Below are 21507 nucleotides of genomic sequence, written 5' to 3'. Positions count from 1 at the left end.
ATGGTAAATTCTACAGTAATACATTGGGTTGGGGCACCAAAATGGAGGTTCATCTGTTGGAATATACCATCATATATCGAAAAAATCTTTTACTAAACGAATAAAAGGTGAAGTTATAACCATACAAAAATTGATCCCTTTCCACAACAATTAAACATACATCAATTCTAAAGTTTTAATCAAACATCAATTCTCAACGCCCTAAGAACACAGATTTTGTCAACTCATTCACAGTGATCAAATCCTTAGACGATGATTCATCATCTCTAGTGTGCACTACAAATGTGGGTTGTTTTGGTGATGGAAGATCTGATGTTGTGGAGAGCATAGACAGCAACTCAATTGTGTTTGGTCTATCAGCAGGTTGGTGTTGAACACAGAGCAAACCAATCTGAACACATCTCTCAACTTCTAATGGGTGACATGAATCAGCCACATCTTTATCCAAAAGATCAACTCCTCCAGTTTCACACCAAGATTCCCACGCCTGTTGTTCAGTTTCAGATCTTAAGAATATAAAAGCAAGAAACGTTTTGACACATTTGCAACTGTATGAATACCTAAAAAGGTACTTACATATGCAATAAGGTTTTTTTCTTCTTTGCCATAGCTGAACCTTGAGATCTTCTCCCCGCTAATGATTTCTAACATTAGAACTCCGAAGCTATAGATGTCGGACTTTTCAGAGAACATCCCAGTCCATGCATACTCAGGAGCCATATATCCTCTGTGCAAACATCAAAAAGTTTCACACAAAGTTTAATAAACGATTATGAGTTTATGAATATGAATCTTGTTAAACATGTTTTTGAAAATCGAGTCTTACAGAGTTCCTACAACCCTGCGAGTATTGTCCTGATATTCGGTTCCCTGATACATCCGAGCCAATCCAAAATCTGATATCTTTGGATTCATTTTCTCATCCAGAAGAATATTGCTGACCTTCAGATCTCGGTGAATAACCTTGAGATGTGAGTCACGATGGAGATAGTGAATTCCACGCGCAATACCTTGAATGATATCAAATCTCTTTGGCCAGTCAATCTCAAGTCTTTTTCTTGAATCTAAGCAACAATACAGCATAAAAACAATCAGATAAGACAGTAGTTCCATATAGAGAAAAGCTGCTGATAGTAAAGGAATGAGGCAAGAAGGAACCCACCGAAGAGAAAAGTATCAAGGCTTTTGTTCAACATAAACTCATAAATCAATAGCTTCTCTTCTCCTTCAATGCAACATCCCAAAATCCGAACTAAGTTTTTATGTTGTAGTTTTGAGATGAGTACTATTTCATTCATGAACTCTTCATTGCCCTGGCCCGAGCTACTAGAAAGCCGTTTGACAGCAATTTCTTTCCCATCTGGCAGCTTTCCCTGAAACTCTTTGCATAAGGTCATCTGGAGAGCATAAGCAAAGAATAGAAGAGAGCAAAGAGGTTAAAAATAGAAAATCTCTGACCTTGTAAACTGAACCAAATCCACCTTGTCCGAGTTTGTTTGATATACTGAAATTATTGGTGGCAGTTTGAATGGTATTCATCTCAAAGAAATTTAAACCTGAGACATCTTGTGGTTTCAGATCATTCCTACATGCAACTTGTGAAGCATCCTTTGTTATATCAGCTGAAACTAGAGTTTCAATTATAGATAATATAGGTCATCAGTGTCTTACCGATATAGCAAGAAAATGAATACTGTAAATAAACAAAAGAAATCAATACAGAGGGAGTAAGAACATCAGTTTGTACCGTTATGTTTCACTCTATATCTCCAGAAACCAAACGCAGCAGACGCAATTATCACAAAAAGAGAAAGGCTCACGATACTAGCAGTAATGGTCTTCTTGCGCTTATTCCCACCTGAGATATATAAGACAAAAAACAAATTAAACAATACGCCATGCTGCTTCCGGCAAGAAGAGTATCAATAGAGTTGTAGATAAAGTTGTAATTGACGAAGTAGTTCTTTCGTGTTATCATTTGAGGCATACCTAGTTCAGAACGTGCCAGACGAATGGAGAGAAGTTCTCCCCCTGCAGAAAATTGCACTGCGTCCATTAGGTCTTGGTTCCACATTAAGCACCCTATTCCATTGATATAAGCAAAGGCCAAGCAAGAACAATTGTGGAGGCAACTTTTCTGGCATTCTTCAACATTCACAAAACTTGCAAATTCGTAAAAGTCTGGAGGCTTTATCCTGGCAACATGATGGAAGACGTTTACATCTTTGCCAGTAGAGTTTCCTTGACAATGTAGTTCGGTACGCCTCACACAACCACCAGTCCAGTTTCCTCTTTTCCACTCCTCGATGACTTTAGGAACAAACCCTTTGAAACACTTGCATTTTGGAGGAACGGACTTCACACATAACCCAAAAGGTCCACATACACCGTAGTGATCACATGAGTGTGCTGGAGCCACAAAGTTCAATACCCAGTCTGTCCCATTATGCCAAGAAAGCTCCTGTGAGCCCTTTGATGTTAGCATTGTGCGTTGACGTTTGAAGTTTCCGTTTAAATAAGTGAGAGATCCTGACCCATTTGTATCCTGCTGAAGGCTGACTGGACCTGTATATGTGTCATCCATTAGCGGTATCCCCGTGAACCTTGTTTTCGCCCATGGACCGCTTCTATAGTAAGGCGTTGATCCTCTCATAACAAGCACCTGTGTTGGCACTTGCGGTGTAATCTGAAGCACAAAGTCGCCAAGCGATGGATCAGTGTAACTTTTCCAAGACCTCAACACCTGCTTCTCGCCAGTGGCGAGGTTATACTTCAGAGTTGAGAGAGGGAGCATAGTATCACCAAGATGGTCAAAGCTTTGCCATAGAGTTCTTCCTGAAAAATTGTCTATGACAATAAGATTTCCGGTGTCTGTAAGCTCTGCACGAGACCCGTTAGAAGCAAGAGCTTCTCCACTGGACCATGCAACACCATCTTTGCCATTAAATAACAGAAGATTTCCATTGCTGCTGATAGCGAGATTTGCCGTGGAATCTGTAACAGGATTTTCTCTATTGGCCACCCACACAACCACCCGGGGAATGATACCCTTGAACCAGATTCCGACATACTGATTTTGGGAGTTATTAGGACTGAAGAATCCCAGTTCATAAACACCATTAGAAGAGCTGAGAGTTTGTCCTATTGACAAAGGACTCCCTTTCGTTATCCCTGCAGAGCTAAAACTTATAAAGATGGTGCATAAGAGCAAATAAGCAAAGAACACGATCCTCTTCTTCCCCATATTTGTTATACATAAAGCAAGAAAGCCGGAAAAAAACACTATGGAGTTTTTTTTTTTTGGACAACTCAGGGATTGACTTGTGAGAACTACTTTACTTATGTTTCAATGCATTATTTAATAATACAGAACAAAATTGTCAATGCATAAGTCCTTACCCAATCAGAAACGCAACGTTGTCTTTGTTCAAGTCCTTATTAGCTTGTTAGGCCGAGAACGTACAACTCTGCATCAATCGACAATCAGATCATTTGAATTAGTTTCCGAAATCCTTGCTTTTCCATTACAACACATTAACTTTTTTGAATTGCAGGCTATGGTTTAGACATTTCCTCGAACACTTGCAGTGCATACCAAAAAATTCGGAGACTCGCTCATGTCGTAATGACCCCAATCGATGGATTCCAACTCCAACCATATGGGCTTAACTGATTCTGTCCAAAATAGCCGAAGAATTCAACAGTCAACATTGGTGTGCCAGTGTATGACTCGTGTCGTAAAGCCACAGGCCAGAGAAGAATCTTCCGCGAAGACTTTGGGGGGTATTGGACGAAGGAAATTGATAGAATTAAATAGAATTTGAATTGTTATTCATTTTGACTTTTTGTAGATTCTATTAAATTCTTGTGTTATTGAGATAAGTATTTGTAACCATTCTTTTGAAATATTTTTAATTCTTGTGTTATTGAGATAAGTATTTGTAACCATTCTTTTGAAATATTTTTAATTCTAGTGTTATTCAATTTGTTGAATTCTTAATTCTATTAAATTCAAGTGTTATTCAATGTTATGTAAAATTCTATGACACCATTATTTGACAAGAAATTAATAGAAACATTAGTGTAAAATGTATTGAACAAATTCTGAGCCTTTACGTTGTGATTTCGGTGGGAAAAAAAAAGGACGTACGGACTTCAAATGGGTCTTCTTCTCATTGGCATCTCTTCTGGAGCCAAGACCTCATCAAAATTTCCCTCAAATGATTCGTCTTCCCATTGACATCTCTTCTGGAGCAACCAAGAGCCTCATGTGCAAACCATTAGCTATGAACTCATGTGCAACATATCTTCTTTTCCACCTTTGATCTGCTCCAAGCTTGATCCTTGACCACCATCGAGAGTTTCCACGACCATGACATGTGCTAATAGAGCCACCAGTGATTTCCACCACCTGTGCGACTTCTCCAACTCTCTCCTCTTCTTCATGGCTCTCTCTCTCTCCTCTTCTCCCTTTCTCTCTTTTTTGTGTTAACGAGATTACTGCCTCTTTCATCACATTTCCACATGAGACCTCACTTCTCCTGTTTTCTCGTAACCTCCAGAGATGCCATGTGACCATGTCTTAGCCGTGTCTCTCTTTCTATCTGACGGGGTTGATCGAGAATCAACCACGGTGACTCAAAATGAAACAACGCCAAACGACGGCAACGACACAACAACTTCGGATTGATCTCCTTATCCTCGTGAACACAAGCTAAGATGACAATGACACGCTTGCTTTGGTAGCTGCGACATCTGCAAGGTTTCGGGTGTGCTCGTGAGTTGTGAATCGTGATGCTCTGTTTTTGTTAACGTGAGAACAACAAAATATGTTTGTTATTGGACGAACAATAACGTGAGAACAATAACGTGAGAAAAATTATATGATACACATCAGTGCTGAAGCATGTTTATTCTTTATGGATATGCTCCAATTTTATTAGATAAGAATATTGTTGCTAGATTTTCTATACTTTTAAAATTTATTAAATTATTGTTTATTATAAAATCTATCAACCATATATCTTAAAATCCCCAAAAAATAGTATTAGTTACACTTACTTCTCCTATATATAATATTGGTGATCATTTCCTCACTTCTCTAAAAAAAAAACAACGATCATCTCCTAAAACCAGTTTGAAGAAAAACCACAATCATCCTTCGTAAGTTTCTCTAATCCATTTTTATATAATAATCTACACTACAGTTTCTCTTGATCCATATGAAAGATTTCTTTGTGTTTTTTACTTTCCTTTTTTTTTTAGAATGGAATCAGGAGACCAGGCAGAGGCAGGAGAGACGTCAAAAAAGAAAAAGAAAGGCCCATATATGTCATGGTCAGATCAAGAATGTTATGAGTTAATGGCTATATTAGTTGATGCTATCAAACGGGGCTGGCGTGAAAAAAAAGGTACCATAAGCAAAACTACGGTAGAGAAAAAGATACTACCTCTTCTAAATAAAAAGCTTAATAAAATAAAGTAGCGTCGACGATTTTTTAGTCTCTTTTTTTTTTTTTTTTTTTTTTTTGAGCAAAGTCTTTTGTCAGTTTCGTGTGTTTCGGGATGGGTAAATGATCCAAAATACGTATACAATAGATCATCACCCGTACTATATATATATATATATATATATATATATATATATATATATATATATTAGAACTAAGTTTTAATATATTATAATAGTAAGTAAAAAAATATTAATTTTTTTTTGTCAGTCCCAATATACAATATTAGAATAAAAAAAAAAAAATTTCTATAATACTCAATTATGGATAATTTTTTTTTAAAGATATTAAAACGGAAAATAATTTTATTTTTAAAAAAGTAATATTTTTTGAACAATAAGTTAATTTATGTTAACAACCACAAAATAGGATTGCATATATTTCAATTATATCAAAAATTCAAATATCATAAATGAATCACATATAAAACATATATTATTTTGAATTAATTAAGAAAATTAGCTATTATTTTGAATTAATTTACAAAATTCTTTTTCAATTTATAATTCTTTGGTTGTTGAAATAAAGATTTTTTTGAGCTAATCTAATTACAGAATTTGTTTGAGATTTATAATTACGGAATTTACCAATTATTCGCATAATCGAATATGTTATAAACATATATTTAGTATATAATAATACCAAAATCAGCCCGTGCATGAAGTCTATATTTTTATTTTAGAATCTTAATATTTCATTTTAAAATATTGCGTACACAATCTATTATTCGTTAATTCTAAAATTTCTTGCGGAATCAAATTTTCAAATATTTAGAGGTGTCAAACCATATTTAAATGTTCTACACTATTTTTAAATATTCCAAATTAAAATCTTTAATTTTTTTTTGTAGTTTATAAAATTATGAATTTCAAAAAACAAATTATATGAAATTAAATATAACTATTCAAATAGTTATAAGGATCAAAACTCATTTCATCATATAATATATTATATTTAACCCGCTACCTATTATAAATATTTTTAAAAATAATCAAATTAGAGTATTTATAATTTTTAACGTTTTAAGTATTGATGATATTCTCTAAAAATATCAAGTAAAACTTATTTTAAATGTTGCAAATTAAATATTTAAATTTTTATTGTAGTATATAAAATTATACATTTCAAAAAAATAAATGTATGAAATCGAATATAAATATTCAAATTCTGACTCGTTTCTCAGTCGGAATTTTTGTTGACTTTATTTTGTGTAAAAGAAATATATTACTCAAGTCTGAATTTTTGACCCGTTTAATTGTTTCCTTTATAGATTGAACAATTTATATGCGTTTTTAAAAATTCAAATCTTGGCATATGCAGAAAAAAAAATTACTTTTTTTTTATTATGTAAATGATATGATGATTTATTTGTTTCATATTAATATAATCATATAAAGATGAGAGGTGAAGTTTAATGATTAATAACAAATTAATATGGTAAGTTAGATATCAAAACTTATATGTTCATTTTGATTGGTCATTTAAAAAAAAAAATAACAGATTTTCGTTTTATGATTTAATTAAGGGAGACTCACAAAAATGCCCATTTTTCAATACCCCTTTTCAAAAATACCCTATTTGGCTATCCATTTTAAAAAATACCCTTTTTATGTACAAATTGACTAAATTACCCTTCTTTTAATAAAAGATATCACAAATATATAAGGAAAACATGAGAATGTGCACACATCAAAATTACAAATTTGATTTTGTTAAAACTTGTAAAACCTTTAAAATACCTTGTAAAATTTTCCCGTAAAAATTTTTCCCGCGTAAAATTTTTTTTTGCGGGAAAAGTGATTCCGCAATTTTTTTGGCGGGAAAAATTTACAAGGTATTTTAAAGGTTTTTTACAGGGTATTTATAAGGTTTTACAATGTATTTTAAAAGGTTTTACACGTATTTATAAGGTATTTATAAGATATTATAAGATTTTACAAGCTATTTTATAAGGTTTTACAAGTTATAAGGTTTTACAAGTTTTTTATAAGGTTTACAAGTTATAAATACCTTATAAAACCTTATAAGTACCTTGTAAAACCTTTTAAAATACATTGTAAAACCTTACAAAACACTTGTAAATACTCTGTAAAACCTTTAAAATACCTTGTAAATTTTTCCCGCCAAAAAAATTGCGCAATCACTTTTCCCGCAAAAAAGTTTTTTGGTGGGAAAATTTTTTACGGGAAAATTGTACAAGGTATTTTAAAGGTTTTACAAGTTTTTACAAGTGTTTTGGCGGGAAAATTGCGGGATCACTTTTCCCGGCAAAAAATATTTTGTATTTTGTGGATCTAATTTTGTTTCAAATAAGGGTAAAATGGTCACTAAAAATTAAAAGAGGGTAAACTTAAAAATGGACTCTCAAAGGGGGCATTTTGAAAAGGGGTATTGAAAAATGGGCATTTTTAACAATTTCTCTTTAATTAAATTAATTAAATGACATAAATTAGTATTTTACTTCTTTATCCTTAATAAATTGAATGAAATTTGTTATAAAAGAAGATTTTTGTAATGGCATTCTTAAGTAAACTAGATTTTAACCCGCGGTACACCGCGGGGCTATATTTTCTTAAAAAAATCAAAATGTAATTTGTTTGATAGATTATTTTGATTGTTAATTTTAGGATTTCACCTGTGGTATACGATCTTTTATAAATATCAACCCAAACCCGTCCCATCATATTACCCGTCCCGTGAAATTAAACATTATTTAGTTATTTTTCTTTTTAATAATACTTTTATTTAAAAGCTATATAATTCAAGTCAATTTAAAAATTTCTTTTAAATGGTTCCCATAAGATATATATACATATATATTAAATTTGTATAGAGTTGAAATAATATTAATATTACAAATTTTTCATATAATTTAAATATTATAAATATTTTTAAAAATATGTAATATATATTTTTTGTTATTGAATAAGAGGATATTATGTGTAAGAAATATAGAAAATAAGAGTTTAATATTTTTATTATGGAGTCGCAAAAAAAATCTTTTATTTCTATACATGTTATTCATTTATTAATAATAAAAGAAAACAAATCCTTTAAATTAGATATTAACTAAAATAAACGCACCATAATTACTTATTAAGTAACAACCAATAAATTTCACCAAAAAATAGGTAACAACCAATAAATTCTAAACGCAGTAATTAAAGAATGAGATATTAAAAAAAAATATCAAATAAGATATAAGAATCTTAAAATAATTGAACATCTAAATAATTTAATTGTTAGTGTCGATTTTAATGCCTTCATTAATGTGGATTTTTTTTTTTTACAGAGAAATATTTCCTAAAGATTATCACATTAATGACTCAGAAAATTAAGGAAGATATGAATTTATGATTCTCGAAATCGTATTGGTAATATCTTTAATTAATATTTTTCAAATTTAAATAATTAATGCCAATGGCATTCATCCGTAAATAAGGTCCAACTCCAGGATTTATTTGCTAAAAGTCATCCAAAAATGTATATATAGATTCTTACAAAAAGGAAGGTTAGTTAAGGGTATCTTATAAAGTGTACTCCCAAATAATAGTATAGGATTATTCGGGGTTAGTTGCAAGTGGAATCATGTAATGATGATATCAAGGCCTTGAATGGTTAATGGTTTTTAAGTGGTTTTTGGTTTTTGTTTATGGAAAAATCTAATTTTTCACCATTCAAGTTTTTAAAAAATTAGATTCCCTAAAATTTAGGAAAACTAGTTTTTGAGTGGTTTTTCCAAATTTCAAAGAGAAACCAAAAACCATAATTTTGAGGTTTTTGTAGAAAACTTCTTTTTTCAATGTGATTATGTTTCATTTTTAATTTTTTAATTTTTTATTTATTAATTTTTATTTTTATAGCAAAAAAACCAAAAACCAAAAACCAAAAATTTAAAAACCATAATCCAAAATCTAAAATCTAAAAACCAAAATCCACTTAAAAACTAGTAAACATTCGAGGCACAAATCTTTTTGGCCAATCAATCTCCAGCCTTTTTCTTGAATATAAGGCATAAAACTATCAGACAAACAGTTTCCACATGGATAAAAAGTTTCTGAATAATAAAGGAAGAATGCAAGAAGGGAACAACCAAAGAGAAAGGCTGGAGATTGATTGGCCAAGAAGGGATGTAATTTTCTCAACATTAGAAATTTTGATCCTCGTGGAGAATAATTCACATTCTACAGTTTCAACGTCCTTGGATCACAGACTGTCATCTCATTGTCAGTGATCATCGAATCATTTGACGGTGTCGTATTTTCTAGTGTGCACTACAAATGTAGGTTGTTTTGGCAGAGGAAGATCTGACGTTGTGGTAAGCGTAGACAGCAACTCAAGTGTGTTTAGTCTGTCTGCAGGGTGGTATTGAACACAAAACAAACCAATCTGGACACACCTTCCAACTTCAGATGGGTGACAAGATTCAGCAAGAGCTTGGTCCAAAAAATTAACTCCTCGGTTTTCACACCAACATTCCCATGCCTGTTTTTTAGTTTCAGATCTTAAGAATATCAAAGCAACAAACCTTTTGCAACCTCTGCAAATGCATGAAAACATAAAGAGTCTTATTTACATATGCAAGAAGTGCTTTTCCTTCCTCGCCATAGCTGAAATTTGAGTTCTTCTCCCCGCTGATGATTTCTAGCAGTAGAACTCCGAAGCTGTAGATGTCTGATTTCTCAGAGAATACACCAGTCCATGCATACTCAGGAGACATATATCCTCTGTTCAAAAATCAAATAGTTTCACCCAGTTTAGTATATGACTATCATGACAACGGAATTAGGTTATCATGTTATCGAAGAACTGTTCTCACAGAGTTCCGACAACCCTGCGAGTTTTGTCCTGATACTGGGTTCCCTGAAACATCCAAGCCAACCCAAAATTTGATATTTTCGGGTTCATCTTCTCGTCCAGAAGAATGTTGCTGACCTTCAGGTCTCTGTGAATTACTCTGAGGCGTGAGTCACGGTGGAGATAGAGAAGTCCACGTGCAATACCTTGAATGATATCAAATCTCTTTGGCCAATCCATCTCGAGCCTTTTTCTTGAATCTAAGCGATAATACCATGTAAAAACTAAAGTTATTTTCACGTTTAGTAAGGAATTGAATTTTTCTTTCACCATTTGACAAAGTCAAGTTGGGCTTTCACCATTTAACAATTTGTGTTTTTTCGGACCAAAATGCCCCTAACTATAAACTATTATCATTTAGTTACGTTTGTACTTTTTTTTTTTTTGTTTCATTATAAGTGAGAAAAAAAAATTATTGAAAGAAACAGAAAGAGTAAAAGAATTCAAAAATCTCAACTTTTTCATCTTCAAAAATCTCAGTGATAATCGTTTTCTTAAGATCTGAATAGTCTCTCATTCATCTTCGATTCAGAGTTTTTGAGTCGAGGAGGTGGAAATAAATTTCATATTTCCGGCGACGAGCCAAATGCAACAAATTTCCGGAGACTCAACTTTACCTTTTCAAACTTAAAATATGCTAGATTTACAAGATTTATAAGTAAAAAAGCATTCAAAACGTAAAGAAAACAAGATTATGAGATAACTGTTAACGATGGCAAAAAAATTAGGGTTGCAGAAAAATATACTCAGGTTGAAGATGACTGAAAAATTACAGTTATACCCTTTATAGAATTTCTTCTCTGTACGTATATGCAATTTACGGTGTACGTACACGAAAGTTTCTTAGTGGAACGTATATGGTATAATATGGGAAAACGGTCTATTTCCCCACGAGAAGTATCACATCACGACAGATAGAGCCCAATCTATGACTACGTGCTAGATATCCCCGAAATAATAGTTTTCAATCTATAACCCCCCGAATCCATAGTTCGAAATCTATATCTCTCCAAAATAATAGTTTTCATCTAATTATCCATAAATTTTGATTTTACTCGGTTTACTGTTTTCTTAACCAACTAATAAAGATATTTAACCGGATTAAACCTAAGCTAAACCAATTACAACCCAATTACAACTAATTGCCCGACCCAAGAAAAACACCCAACCCAACGTTCTCTCTCACCCACCTACTGTATTTCTTCGTTTTCTTCTTGTTATGTAGCTTTTATCTAATTCCAAATCAAATCATCAAACGATTAAATATTAAAACTATTTTTTTTATATCTCTATGTCTATCTATGGGATCACAACTATCAGTTTCTCCAATGCATTAATTGAACTTTACCCGACTCCATGGTTAAGAAGAAGAGGAAGAAGAAGAAGAGGAAGAAGAAGAAGACAATTGGACAGTTGTTGGTTCCAAATGTTTCCTTCTGTATCAAAGATACTGTTGTTGTTGGTTTTGGTAGTAGGACACCGAAATTGCAGGACGTGTTTTAATTTCAATGTGAAATTTGATTGATTTTACACTTTCTTAGATCAAAATCTTCATAAAATGAATTTCTTCACCTCTTTCTTTGTATGTTTTTTTGAGAAGCTTCATCGTTTCACTGTACACTAGACACAAGTTTGAACATTCGAATTGTGTATGGAAGGAGGAGCAAGAACGATGATGAACATGGGAGATTTTAGGGTTCTTAGATTTGAGAATTTGGGGATTTTTAAGAAAATTTGGGGATTTAGATCGGGTCGGGTTTAAAATGTCAATTGGGTTTTAAATTTGGTTTCATATCGGGTTTAAGTGGTTTTATATCGGTTTAGTTCATAAACCGATTAAATCCAGATTTATGGAAAAATAGCTTTCGAACTATGAATTTGGGGGATTATAGGTTGAAAACTATTATTTTGGGGATATCTAGCACGTGGTCATAGATTGGGCTCTATCTGTCGTGATGTGATACTTCTCGTGGGGAAATAGACCGTTTTTCCGTATAATATTAAAGTGGTTGTAATAAATCTCTAACCACCCTCTTCAAAAAAAATTAAAAATTATAGGATTTGACTCCAAAATTAAGCCATTTTGTTACTTCTTCATATATCTCAATAAAATACATGCATATATAATAATTAAAAAAATATATAGTCAAAGAATATTTGTTCTTCATATTTCTGAAAAACTTATGTACGTACACGTATAATAATGAACATACACCTTTGTCGATAAATTAGATTTGTTAAGATAAATTTATTGATAAAATAATAAACCAATATTGGCGATGGCGGGGATGTATTCTATGACGCTCCTACTAGATATGATGCCATTGTTATTTGATTTTTTTTTTCTAAATACACTCCCAACATACAATGTCTCTCTTGTCGTACTAATTTATATTTTTGTCTCATCAACTCGGGCATTTACTAAATCATCGAAGACTAGAGCAAAATCTACACAATTACCATTCACTTTACATATATCATGCCAATTTGCATTTGTGTACGTCAAACATTTACCGTCAGATACTTTCTCGTGTACATAGTTAGTAATGTACGTACATTCTTCCAAAAATCATGTCTTACCTCCTGGTTATGACTCACAAATGGTTGAATGTCATCATTTTTCCAAAATGATCGACATTTTATCAATTACGTACATGTTAATTAGTATACGTACACATTTCTAATAATCAATTGAATTTTTCATGTTAGCCTCATAGTAAGTTGAGTGTCATCAACATTTCTGACATGTCTTATCCCATATTTCTCAACACCAAAATCAGTCCACTCGTTGTAATGTAGTCTTCGGCACTACCACTACCGTATACGTAACAAATTTACCTTCGCATCATGTGTCTCGTACACATTCTCTAGTGTACGTACATTGGAGCAATCCATGTTGACATGTCCGGGTTGAATTCATAGTTAGCTGAGTGTCACCCAAATTCGCACTGGTTTCTCATGTACGTACACGTTGACTTGTGGTCGTACACTCTGCCAATATACGACTGTATTCCTCTGCCGGTTCCAGTCGGTGGAATGTCACAGACGTCCTCCTCAACATGGCCAACTCCATATTCTTCTACAATCAAATCATTCCACTTGTTGAAATCGTAATCTTCATCCTCCTCCTCATCTTCTTCATCCTCATCTGTTTTATCGTCTTCAATGTCGTCTTGCTCATCTACGGCCTCATTATTTCCATCTACATTTGAAGCCGCTACGATGGGATTTGGTGTCATTGCACTCCCACACACACGGTAACTCTCACCATCGTCACCATCGGTCCTAGGGACAGTATTCCCGAGTTTCTTGACGGTTGTAATGAAAGAGACAAACAAGGTGACACTAGGATCCCCACCACGAATCAAAAAGAAGGTATCCAGGCTCATTTGATTGTCAATGTAGACAGGAGGACGTTTACTTTCTATCATCACTGACATCTTTCCCGGCATCCAGTAACTAATTATTGGATTGCGTTCGGTGGACTTCAAACTGAAAACCTCGCATAATGTAAGTACAAATTCCGTGTACGTCATGTTTTCCTTAACACGTACACAACGACCAAACCAGCCTTCCCATGGTTCAAATTTTCATTCTTCTTCTTTGCATCTCCACTCACCCACCATAGTAAATACGGGAATATCCATTACCTACTTGCATCATAAATTCAGCAGAACCCCATTAAATGCAAATGAAAGCATGATTATATCTACAAAAAACAAAAAGAATTCCCAACTACACACTTATATACATAAATCTATCCTCATTCAGCATTTTCAACTAAAAAAATTGGAAATAAAAATATTCTGGGTTTTTATATAAAAACAATGTTGATTTCGAACACAATCAAGACCCTAGTGTGTTATAACAAAAAACTTCTTAACCAATTTCATTACTTACAAGATCAATGCTTGTCTTGGCTCCAAACTTTGTAAATCAAGAAGATCAAAACTTCTCCAGCATCACATTCATTCAGAATAATTTGTTTGTTTGATGGATTATGTTTATCTCTTACAACTCCTTCAGCAAATAGCTCAGCTAGTCCATCAACATGTTTGATGTCCGCATCATACGATCTCTCCAAACAGTTACATCCTAAAAATGCCTAAATCACATAAGTCTTATACTATGTACGTACACAAAAATATTTATTGGAGCGTACATGGTACAACATTAATTTAATTTTTTGACATCAAAATTAAGTTATTATGTCAGTTATTTGTATGACTGTATTTTTTTCATATGTTGTTCATACATGATTTGAATGTTTTGTTTTTATAGTCAAAAAATATTTGAAACGTAAATATACAAATTATTTAGATATTTACGTACATATATACACACACATTACTACCGTGTACGTACACATTATTACCGTGTACGTATATATTATTACCGTTACGCACATATGTGTATATGATATTGCTAATCGTGAATAGTCTTCGATAATAATAAATAAAATATTATTTAAAATAGAAATAAAAATATGAAAATGGGTCTGATAGAAAAAAAAAGAATTTTAACTAAAAATATAAAAACAATAAATATTTATAAAATGGAAAAGCGAATCATCTACTGACAAGTGTTTAAGATTTTCAAACCACACACGGCTCTGTGTCACGTTAAAACATACTCTTCCTCAATGTTTTTCTTTAGTTGTGAGGTTTGTTTCTACTGCTTCTCGTATTTGACATATGATTATGTAAATTGCGTAACAGAGCTGGAGTTTTGTGAGTCTCATTAGAGTCAATTTGTGTGTTGATCATAGTTGATTTCAATTATTTACTGAAAACAAATTATTAATATTTTTTTAATTGAGTTCGTAGAAAACTTGTATGAAATTGGTAAGATATTTTTGGTAGAAATATGTCCTTATTTGAGTTTTTTCTATTTACGTGTATGTAGTTTACGGTATACACAGTATTGATTATAAAATGGATATGTACTTCAGTTATATCATGTACTATTGTGGAGACGGTGTACGTAATATTTATAGAGTTTGTATTTTAGTTTTTCGACTTCAAAATATGCTAATATAAACTAGATTTACAAAATCAATAAATAAATTAAATGTAAAAAAACAAAAGATTATAAGAAAATTGTGAACAGTTAATCGCATAACTGAACCGCATAACTGAACCGCATAACTGAACCGTACAGTGAACAGTACATCGCATAACTGAACTGCATAACTAAACCGGAACAGTGTACATAACTGAACCGCATAACTGAACCGTACAGTGAACAGTACATCGGTACGCTGGCAGGGGTAAAATGGTCAGATTTTGGCTAAATTGTCAAAACTTGAAAGCCCATTCTCACTTTGCCAAAACATGAAATTAAAACTTGGTCAACTGCCATAACATGCAATTTACCCAAAAAACTATAAGATAACCAGTTCCAGTCTTCCAGATATAAAGGGGAAAGCTACAGGAAAGAGGAAAGATATGACCCACCAAAGACAAAAGTATCAAGGCTTTTGTTTTTCATAAACTCATAAATCAATAGCTGCTCTTTTCCTTCGACGCAAACTCCCAAAGCCCGGACTAAGTTTCTGTGTTGGAGTTTTGATATCAGGACTATTTCATTCATGAACTCTTGTTTGCCCTGCCCAGAGCTGCTAGAAAGGCATTTTACCGCAATTTCTCTTCCATCTTGCAGTTTTCCCTGAAACAAGTTGCAGATGTCATCTCGAGAAAAGGCAGAAAAAGAAAAGAGCAAAGAGAATAAAAAGTTTCTCGCCTTGTAAACGGAACCAAAGCCACCATGTCTGAGTTTGTTTGATAGACTAAAATTCTTGGTGGCAGTTTGTATAGTATCCATCTCAAAAAATTCTAAACCAGGGACGTCTTGTGATTGCAGATCATTCCTCCATGCACCGTTTGATATATGAGCTGGGTTAAAATTTGTGTGTCAGTGCCAAGTGAGTATATTCAGAGTTTTTAAAACAAGCTAAAATTTGGGTTAGAATTTGTGTGTCAGTACCAAAAAGAACATTGTATATATAAGTCCGTCAATTTAGTGTAGGTTTGATGTAGTGGAAAAACGCCTTTTTATTTCACGATATTTCGTAACAAATGTAACAGAGCAATTTTGTTGACAACCAAATAAATAGATTAACAGTGAGAGATTGTTCGATAGTAAAGTCATCAATGTGTTACCATTATGTTCCACTCTGCATCTCCAGAAACCAAACGCAGCGAAGCCCAAGATCACAAATAGGATAAGGCTCACTGTACTAGCAACAATGGTCTTCTTCCGCTTATTTACATCTGAGGAATTTAGCACAAGATAAACAATAAGTCATGCTTCTATCGAAAGCATCAATATCAATGCAGTAGAAGATATAATTGCAAAAGATAAAGAAGGTCCTTGAATTCTATTCTAAGTCATACCTAGCTCAGAACGTGCAAGACGAATGGAAAGAAGTTCTCCTCCTGCAGAAAATTGCATTGTGTCCATTAGGTCCGTGCTCCACATTAAGCACCCTATTCCAGGAATATAAGCAAAGGCCAAGCAAGAACAATTGTGGAGGCATTCTTCAGCATTCTGAGAATTTGCATATTCGTAAAAGTCTGGAGGCTTTATGTTGGGAACAGTATGGAAGACGTTTGCATCTTTGCCAGTAGAGTTTCCTTGACAATGTAGTTCGGTACGCCTCGCACAACCACTAGTCCAGTTTCCTCTTTTCCACTCCTCAATCGATTTAGGAACAAAACCTTTGAAGCATTTAAACTTTGGAGGATCTGAGATAACACAAAACCCAAAAGGTCCACATACACCGTATATATCACATGAATTGGCTGGACCCTCGTAGCTTGATTCCCAGTCCATTACATTATGCTGTAACACCTTCATTGATCCTTCTGATGTTAAAATCATGCACTACAAACGTAGGTTGTTTCGGCTGAGGAAGATCTGATGTTGTGGTAAGCATAGACAGCAACTCAAGTGTGTTTGGTCTGTCTGCAGGGTGGTATTGAACACAAAGCAAACCAATCTGGACACACCTTCCAACTTCAGATGGGTGACAAGATTCAGCAAGAGCTTGGTCCAAAAAATTAACTCCTCGGGTTTCACACCAACATTCCCATGCCTGTTTTTTAGTTTCAGATCTTAAGAATATCAAAGCAACAAACCTTTTGCATTTGCAACCTCTGCAAATGCATGAAAACATAAGAAAATCTTACTTACATATGCAAGAAGTGCTTTTCCTTCCTCACCATAGCTGAACCTTGAGATATTCTCTCCGCTGATGATTTCTAACAGTAGAACTCCGAAGCTATAAATGTCTGATTTCTCGGAGAATACTCCAGTCCATGCATACTCAGGAGACATATTGTTGGTGTTGTGAAGACCGAGTTTTAGAAGCTGCTGAGATCTTTGTTTCAAGGTTGAGAGAGAGTTTGGAGATCATCAAAGTAATAATTGAAGTTAATGATGTGTGAAGCTTGGATTATAAAACTCACTAAGAAAGGGAGAGATTGTTGATGTATTCTTAATAAGTTTTATATCAAGATGAAGAGAAACAGAAAGCGGCATTTATAGAAGGCAAATAATAAAGATGAAGCTGTTGAAGCAGTCGTTGTACTAGTTCAGAGTACTTCAAGAAGTAGTTCAGGGGAACAGAGCAACGTGAAGCGAGCATATGGAAATTGGTAAAGTCGGTCTATGGCGGTTGGCTGTGGATACTAGAAGCTTGGAGAAGATTCTAGAAGACTGAAGAGTTTCTTTTTCATAGGAGGAAAAGGAAACATGAAGAGAAAGGACAATTTCCTAATCCTTAAAGAAAAAGGAAATTGTCTATTCCTATTAGTGTTAGAATAGGAAATCGGCTTGTTGTATAGCCACGACCTATTTAGTATAAATAGGGTGCTTAGGCTTTAGAAAAGGGGAGCACATGAGAGAAAGAGAATTCTTAGACATTAAGGTTATGTGGTTTCTTGTGAGAAAGCATAATGCTTAAGGGGACTAAGGGATTTGTCTTGAGAGAGTTCTTGATCGGGTTGTGATCTAAGAACGAGAGATTGAGAGAATAGAAAATAGTCTAAGGAAGACCTTGTAAACGTATTTTCTATTAATCAAAAGAGTTTTAAGAAGAAATCCTTGTCTCAGCTTGTGACTCAGTTCCTGACTCAGTTTCTGTCTTAAATCGTGAGCTAGTTCTCAAGTACTTAATAGCTCTTGCACTTTCACATATATCCTCTGTTCAAAGGTCAAACAGTTTCACCCAGTTTAATATATGATTATCAATCTAGTTTAATACGTTATCAAAGAATGGTTCTTACAGAGCTCCGACAACCCTGCGAGTTTTGTCCTGATATTGGGTTCCCTCAAACATCCGAGCCAACCCAAAATCTGATATTTTCGGGTTCATTTTCTCGTCCAGAAGAATGTTGCTGACCTTCAGGTCTCGGTGAATAACTCTGAGGCGAGAGTCACGGTGGAGATAGAGAAGTCCACGTGCAATACCTTGAATGATGTCAAATCTCTTTGGCCAATCCATCTCGAGCCTTTTTCTTGAATCTAAGCAATAATACCATGTCAAAACTATAAGATAACCAGTTCCAGATATAAAGGGGAAAGCTACAGGAAAGAGGAAAGATGTGACCCACCAAAGACAAAAGTATCAAGGCTTTTGTTTTTCATAAACTCATAAATCAATAGCTGCTCTTTCCCTTCGACGCAAACTCCCAAAACCCGGACTAAGTTTCTGTGTTGGAGTTTTGATATCAGGACTGTTTCATTCATGAACTCCTGTTTGCCCTGCCCAGAGCTGCTAGAAAGGCGCTTTACCGCAATTTCTCTTCCATCTTGCAGTTTTCCCTGAAACAAGTTGCAAATGTAATCTCGAGAAAAGATAGAAAAGAAAAAGAGTGAAGAGGATAAAACGTTTCTCGCCTTGTAAACGGAACCAAATCCACCATGTCCAAGTTTGTTCGATAGACTGAAATCATTGGTGGCAGTTTGTATGGTATTCATCTCAAAGAATTCTAAACCTGGGACGTCTTGTGATTGCAGATCATTCCTCCATGCATCTCAAGAAGTCAATCCTCGCTTCTCACCAGTGACGAGATTATACATCATAGTTGACGTAGGGAGCAGAGTATTACCAAGATGCTCAAAGCTTTGCCATAGAGTCCTTCCCGAGGCTTTGTCTATGAAAACAAGATTTCCATAGTCTGTAAGCTCTGCACGAGACCCATTAGATGCAAAAATATCTCCGGTAGACCACACAACGCCATGTTTGCCATTAGATAACAGAAGACTTCCATTGCTGCTGATACCGAAATTTGCAGTGGAGTCGGTAACAGGCTTTTCTCTATTTGCCACCCAGACAACCACCCGAGGAATGATACCCTTGAACCAGATTCCGACATACTGATTTCGTGAGTTATTAGGACTGAAGAACCCCAATTCATAAACACCATTAGAGGAGCTGGGAGTTTGTCCAAATGACAAAGGACTCGCTTTGGTTATCCCTGCAAAGCTTAAACTTATAAAGATGGTGCATAAGAGCAAATAAGCAAAGAACACGATCCTCTTCTTCCCCATGTGGTTTTTTCCCTCTCCAAAAAACTAGATCTTCTTCAGACTAAGAAAGCCAAAAAAAAAAAAAACTCAGGGACTGAAATTTCTTGGTGTTCCCATGTTCTTGCCGCCAGCTCTTAGTATCCAGAATCTGGGAATGATAAACATCAACACTCTTGCATCATCTGAAAGATGAGTAAATCAGAGGAAGACGATCTGTTACTGGATTCATTGGAACAGCTTTCTTGAATTGGAGACTACGTTAAATTTCGTTCAGGCATTTTAACGAACACTTGTAATGCATTAATCAGAATACTTTCAGAGCTCCACTAATGCCCCATTTCAATCTCCAGCCATCTGGGCGTAACTGGTTTTCTCCAAAATAGCCGAAGAATTCAACAGTCAATCAACATTGGTGTGCCAGTTTCACCGGAGAGAAGACGACTTCAACAGTCATTTCTACGACTACAATTTCGAACACAAGTTTTCTCCAAAAGCCGAATTCAAACCAAAACCGGACCAAAAAAACTACAAACCGAACCAAACTGATTCCGAATCGGTTCGTATTTCCGAATATTGAAAGATCCAAAATATGAATGCACATTAGGTCTCACTGGGCCGATTTTATTTTAAAAGCCCATCAGGCCCAGTATAACCTTATCTTCCCTCTAACTCAACGGTTTTGATTTTGAATTTGAAAACAAGCGTAAGCAAGAGAGCTGAGAGAGAGCGCTTTGGAGATGGAGGATTCAGGTGCGATTCTATGTCAGATCTCCATTTTCAAGGACATGCTTGATCAGGTTTCCCTCTTCTTCTTCCTCTTCACTGGTTTGGTTTCTCGTCTTTAGCTTAATTTGATTTGAGCTGTGATCGAATGAAACAGGTCAATCGGGAAATCGAAGCGAACATTCAGGTGTCGCGAGAGATCGAATCAGAGATCGGAGCGTGTTCTGATATGGGATCGACTCTATCCGTTAAAGAAGCTGAGCTTACTAGATCGTTCCTTGCTTCTCAGTTCGAGATCAGCGGTTTGATCTCCGTTACAGGTTACTGAATTTGAGTTGCTTTTGGTTTCTAAAATTCCCTAATGATTTTGTGTTCTTAAAATTCACATTCGAATGTTAAATTTCTATCACTATGTTTTGTTTTCTTAAAAGCCGATTCAAGAAACTCTCTGAAGCTATTGGAGGATGAGATTCATCGCCTGAGAAGTGACCACAGTGAGCTAATTACAAGGCTAACCGAAAAGCGGTAATCATTGATTGCGTTTTAAACAAGAATGTTTATTCTAGAGTCTTAGATCAAGAAAGCATTGATTGTGGAATTTTGTATCCAGGGCAGGGTTTGTGAATATGTGTTTTCGATTCCAGAAGGAGATTGAGGATAGTGAATCAAGGAATTTATTGTCGGAGAGGGAGTTTCTGGAAAACGAAGTTTGGATTATGGAGATGAAGAACATTGATGTGAAGAACTCGATTTTGGCTTACATGGAAGATGAAATGATGAATCTATTATCTGAACTTTAGCCATTGGATTGGAATGTAAGTACTACTACTGCTGATAACTTGATCTTTAGCCATGGCCAATTCTTACTCTACTGTTAATAATG

The 21507-nt window shown here is 34.5% G+C and overlaps 2 protein-coding genes and 1 pseudogene across 2 annotated transcripts; 1 reads left to right on the top strand and 2 right to left on the bottom strand.

The window, feature by feature from the left end:
- Positions 1-74: 74 nt before the first annotated feature.
- On the bottom strand, positions 75-3368 carry LOC9322612 (G-type lectin S-receptor-like serine/threonine-protein kinase At1g61420). Its single transcript, XM_021034385.1, has 7 exons — positions 1990-3368; positions 1748-1858; positions 1459-1628; positions 1163-1373; positions 827-1064; positions 577-727; positions 75-487 (listed from the first exon to the last, which is right to left on the bottom strand). The coding sequence occupies exons 1-7, from the start codon at positions 3242-3244 to the stop codon at positions 194-196; spliced, it is 2430 nt and encodes an 809-aa protein (XP_020890044.1). The 5' UTR covers positions 3245-3368; the 3' UTR covers positions 75-193.
- Positions 3369-9676: 6308 nt separating this feature from the next.
- Positions 9677-20437, bottom strand: LOC110230741 (annotated as a pseudogene).
- Positions 20438-20590: 153 nt separating this feature from the next.
- On the top strand, positions 20591-21484 carry LOC9322610. The gene is made up of 4 exons (XM_002888040.2): positions 20591-20698; positions 20782-20944; positions 21056-21149; positions 21235-21484. Exons 1-4 carry the CDS (start codon positions 20639-20641, stop codon positions 21422-21424), a joined length of 507 nt encoding a protein of 168 aa, XP_002888086.1. The 5' UTR covers positions 20591-20638; the 3' UTR covers positions 21425-21484.
- Positions 21485-21507: the final 23 nt, after the last annotated feature.

This window comes from Arabidopsis lyrata (genome assembly GCF_000004255.2).
Source record: "Arabidopsis lyrata subsp. lyrata unplaced genomic scaffold ARALYscaffold_2, whole genome shotgun sequence".
NCBI classification, from domain to species: Eukaryota; Viridiplantae; Streptophyta; class Magnoliopsida; order Brassicales; family Brassicaceae; genus Arabidopsis; species Arabidopsis lyrata.
This window is presented reverse-complemented; position numbering and strand designations above follow the sequence as displayed.

Excerpts from the sequence above, each read along its gene's own strand:
- LOC9322612 (XM_021034385.1), bottom strand. The coding sequence starts at position 3,244 with ATGGGGAAGAAGAGGATCGTGTTCTTTGCTTATTTGCTCTTATGCACC. Across the intron at positions 1,629-1,747 it reads ATATAGAGTGAAACATAACG|TTTCAGCTGATATAACAAAG; the intron begins GTACAAACTGAT and ends TTGAAACTCTAG. Across the intron at positions 488-576 it reads AAAAAAACCTTATTGCATAT|GCGTGGGAATCTTGGTGTGA; the intron begins GTAAGTACCTTT and ends ACTGAACAACAG.
- LOC9322610 (XM_002888040.2), top strand. The coding sequence starts at position 20,639 with ATGGAGGATTCAGGTGCGATTCTATGTCAGATCTCCATTTTCAAGGAC. Across the intron at positions 20,699-20,781 it reads TCAAGGACATGCTTGATCAG|GTCAATCGGGAAATCGAAGC; the intron begins GTTTCCCTCTTC and ends CGAATGAAACAG. Across the intron at positions 20,945-21,055 it reads CGGTTTGATCTCCGTTACAG|CCGATTCAAGAAACTCTCTG; the intron begins GTTACTGAATTT and ends TTTTCTTAAAAG.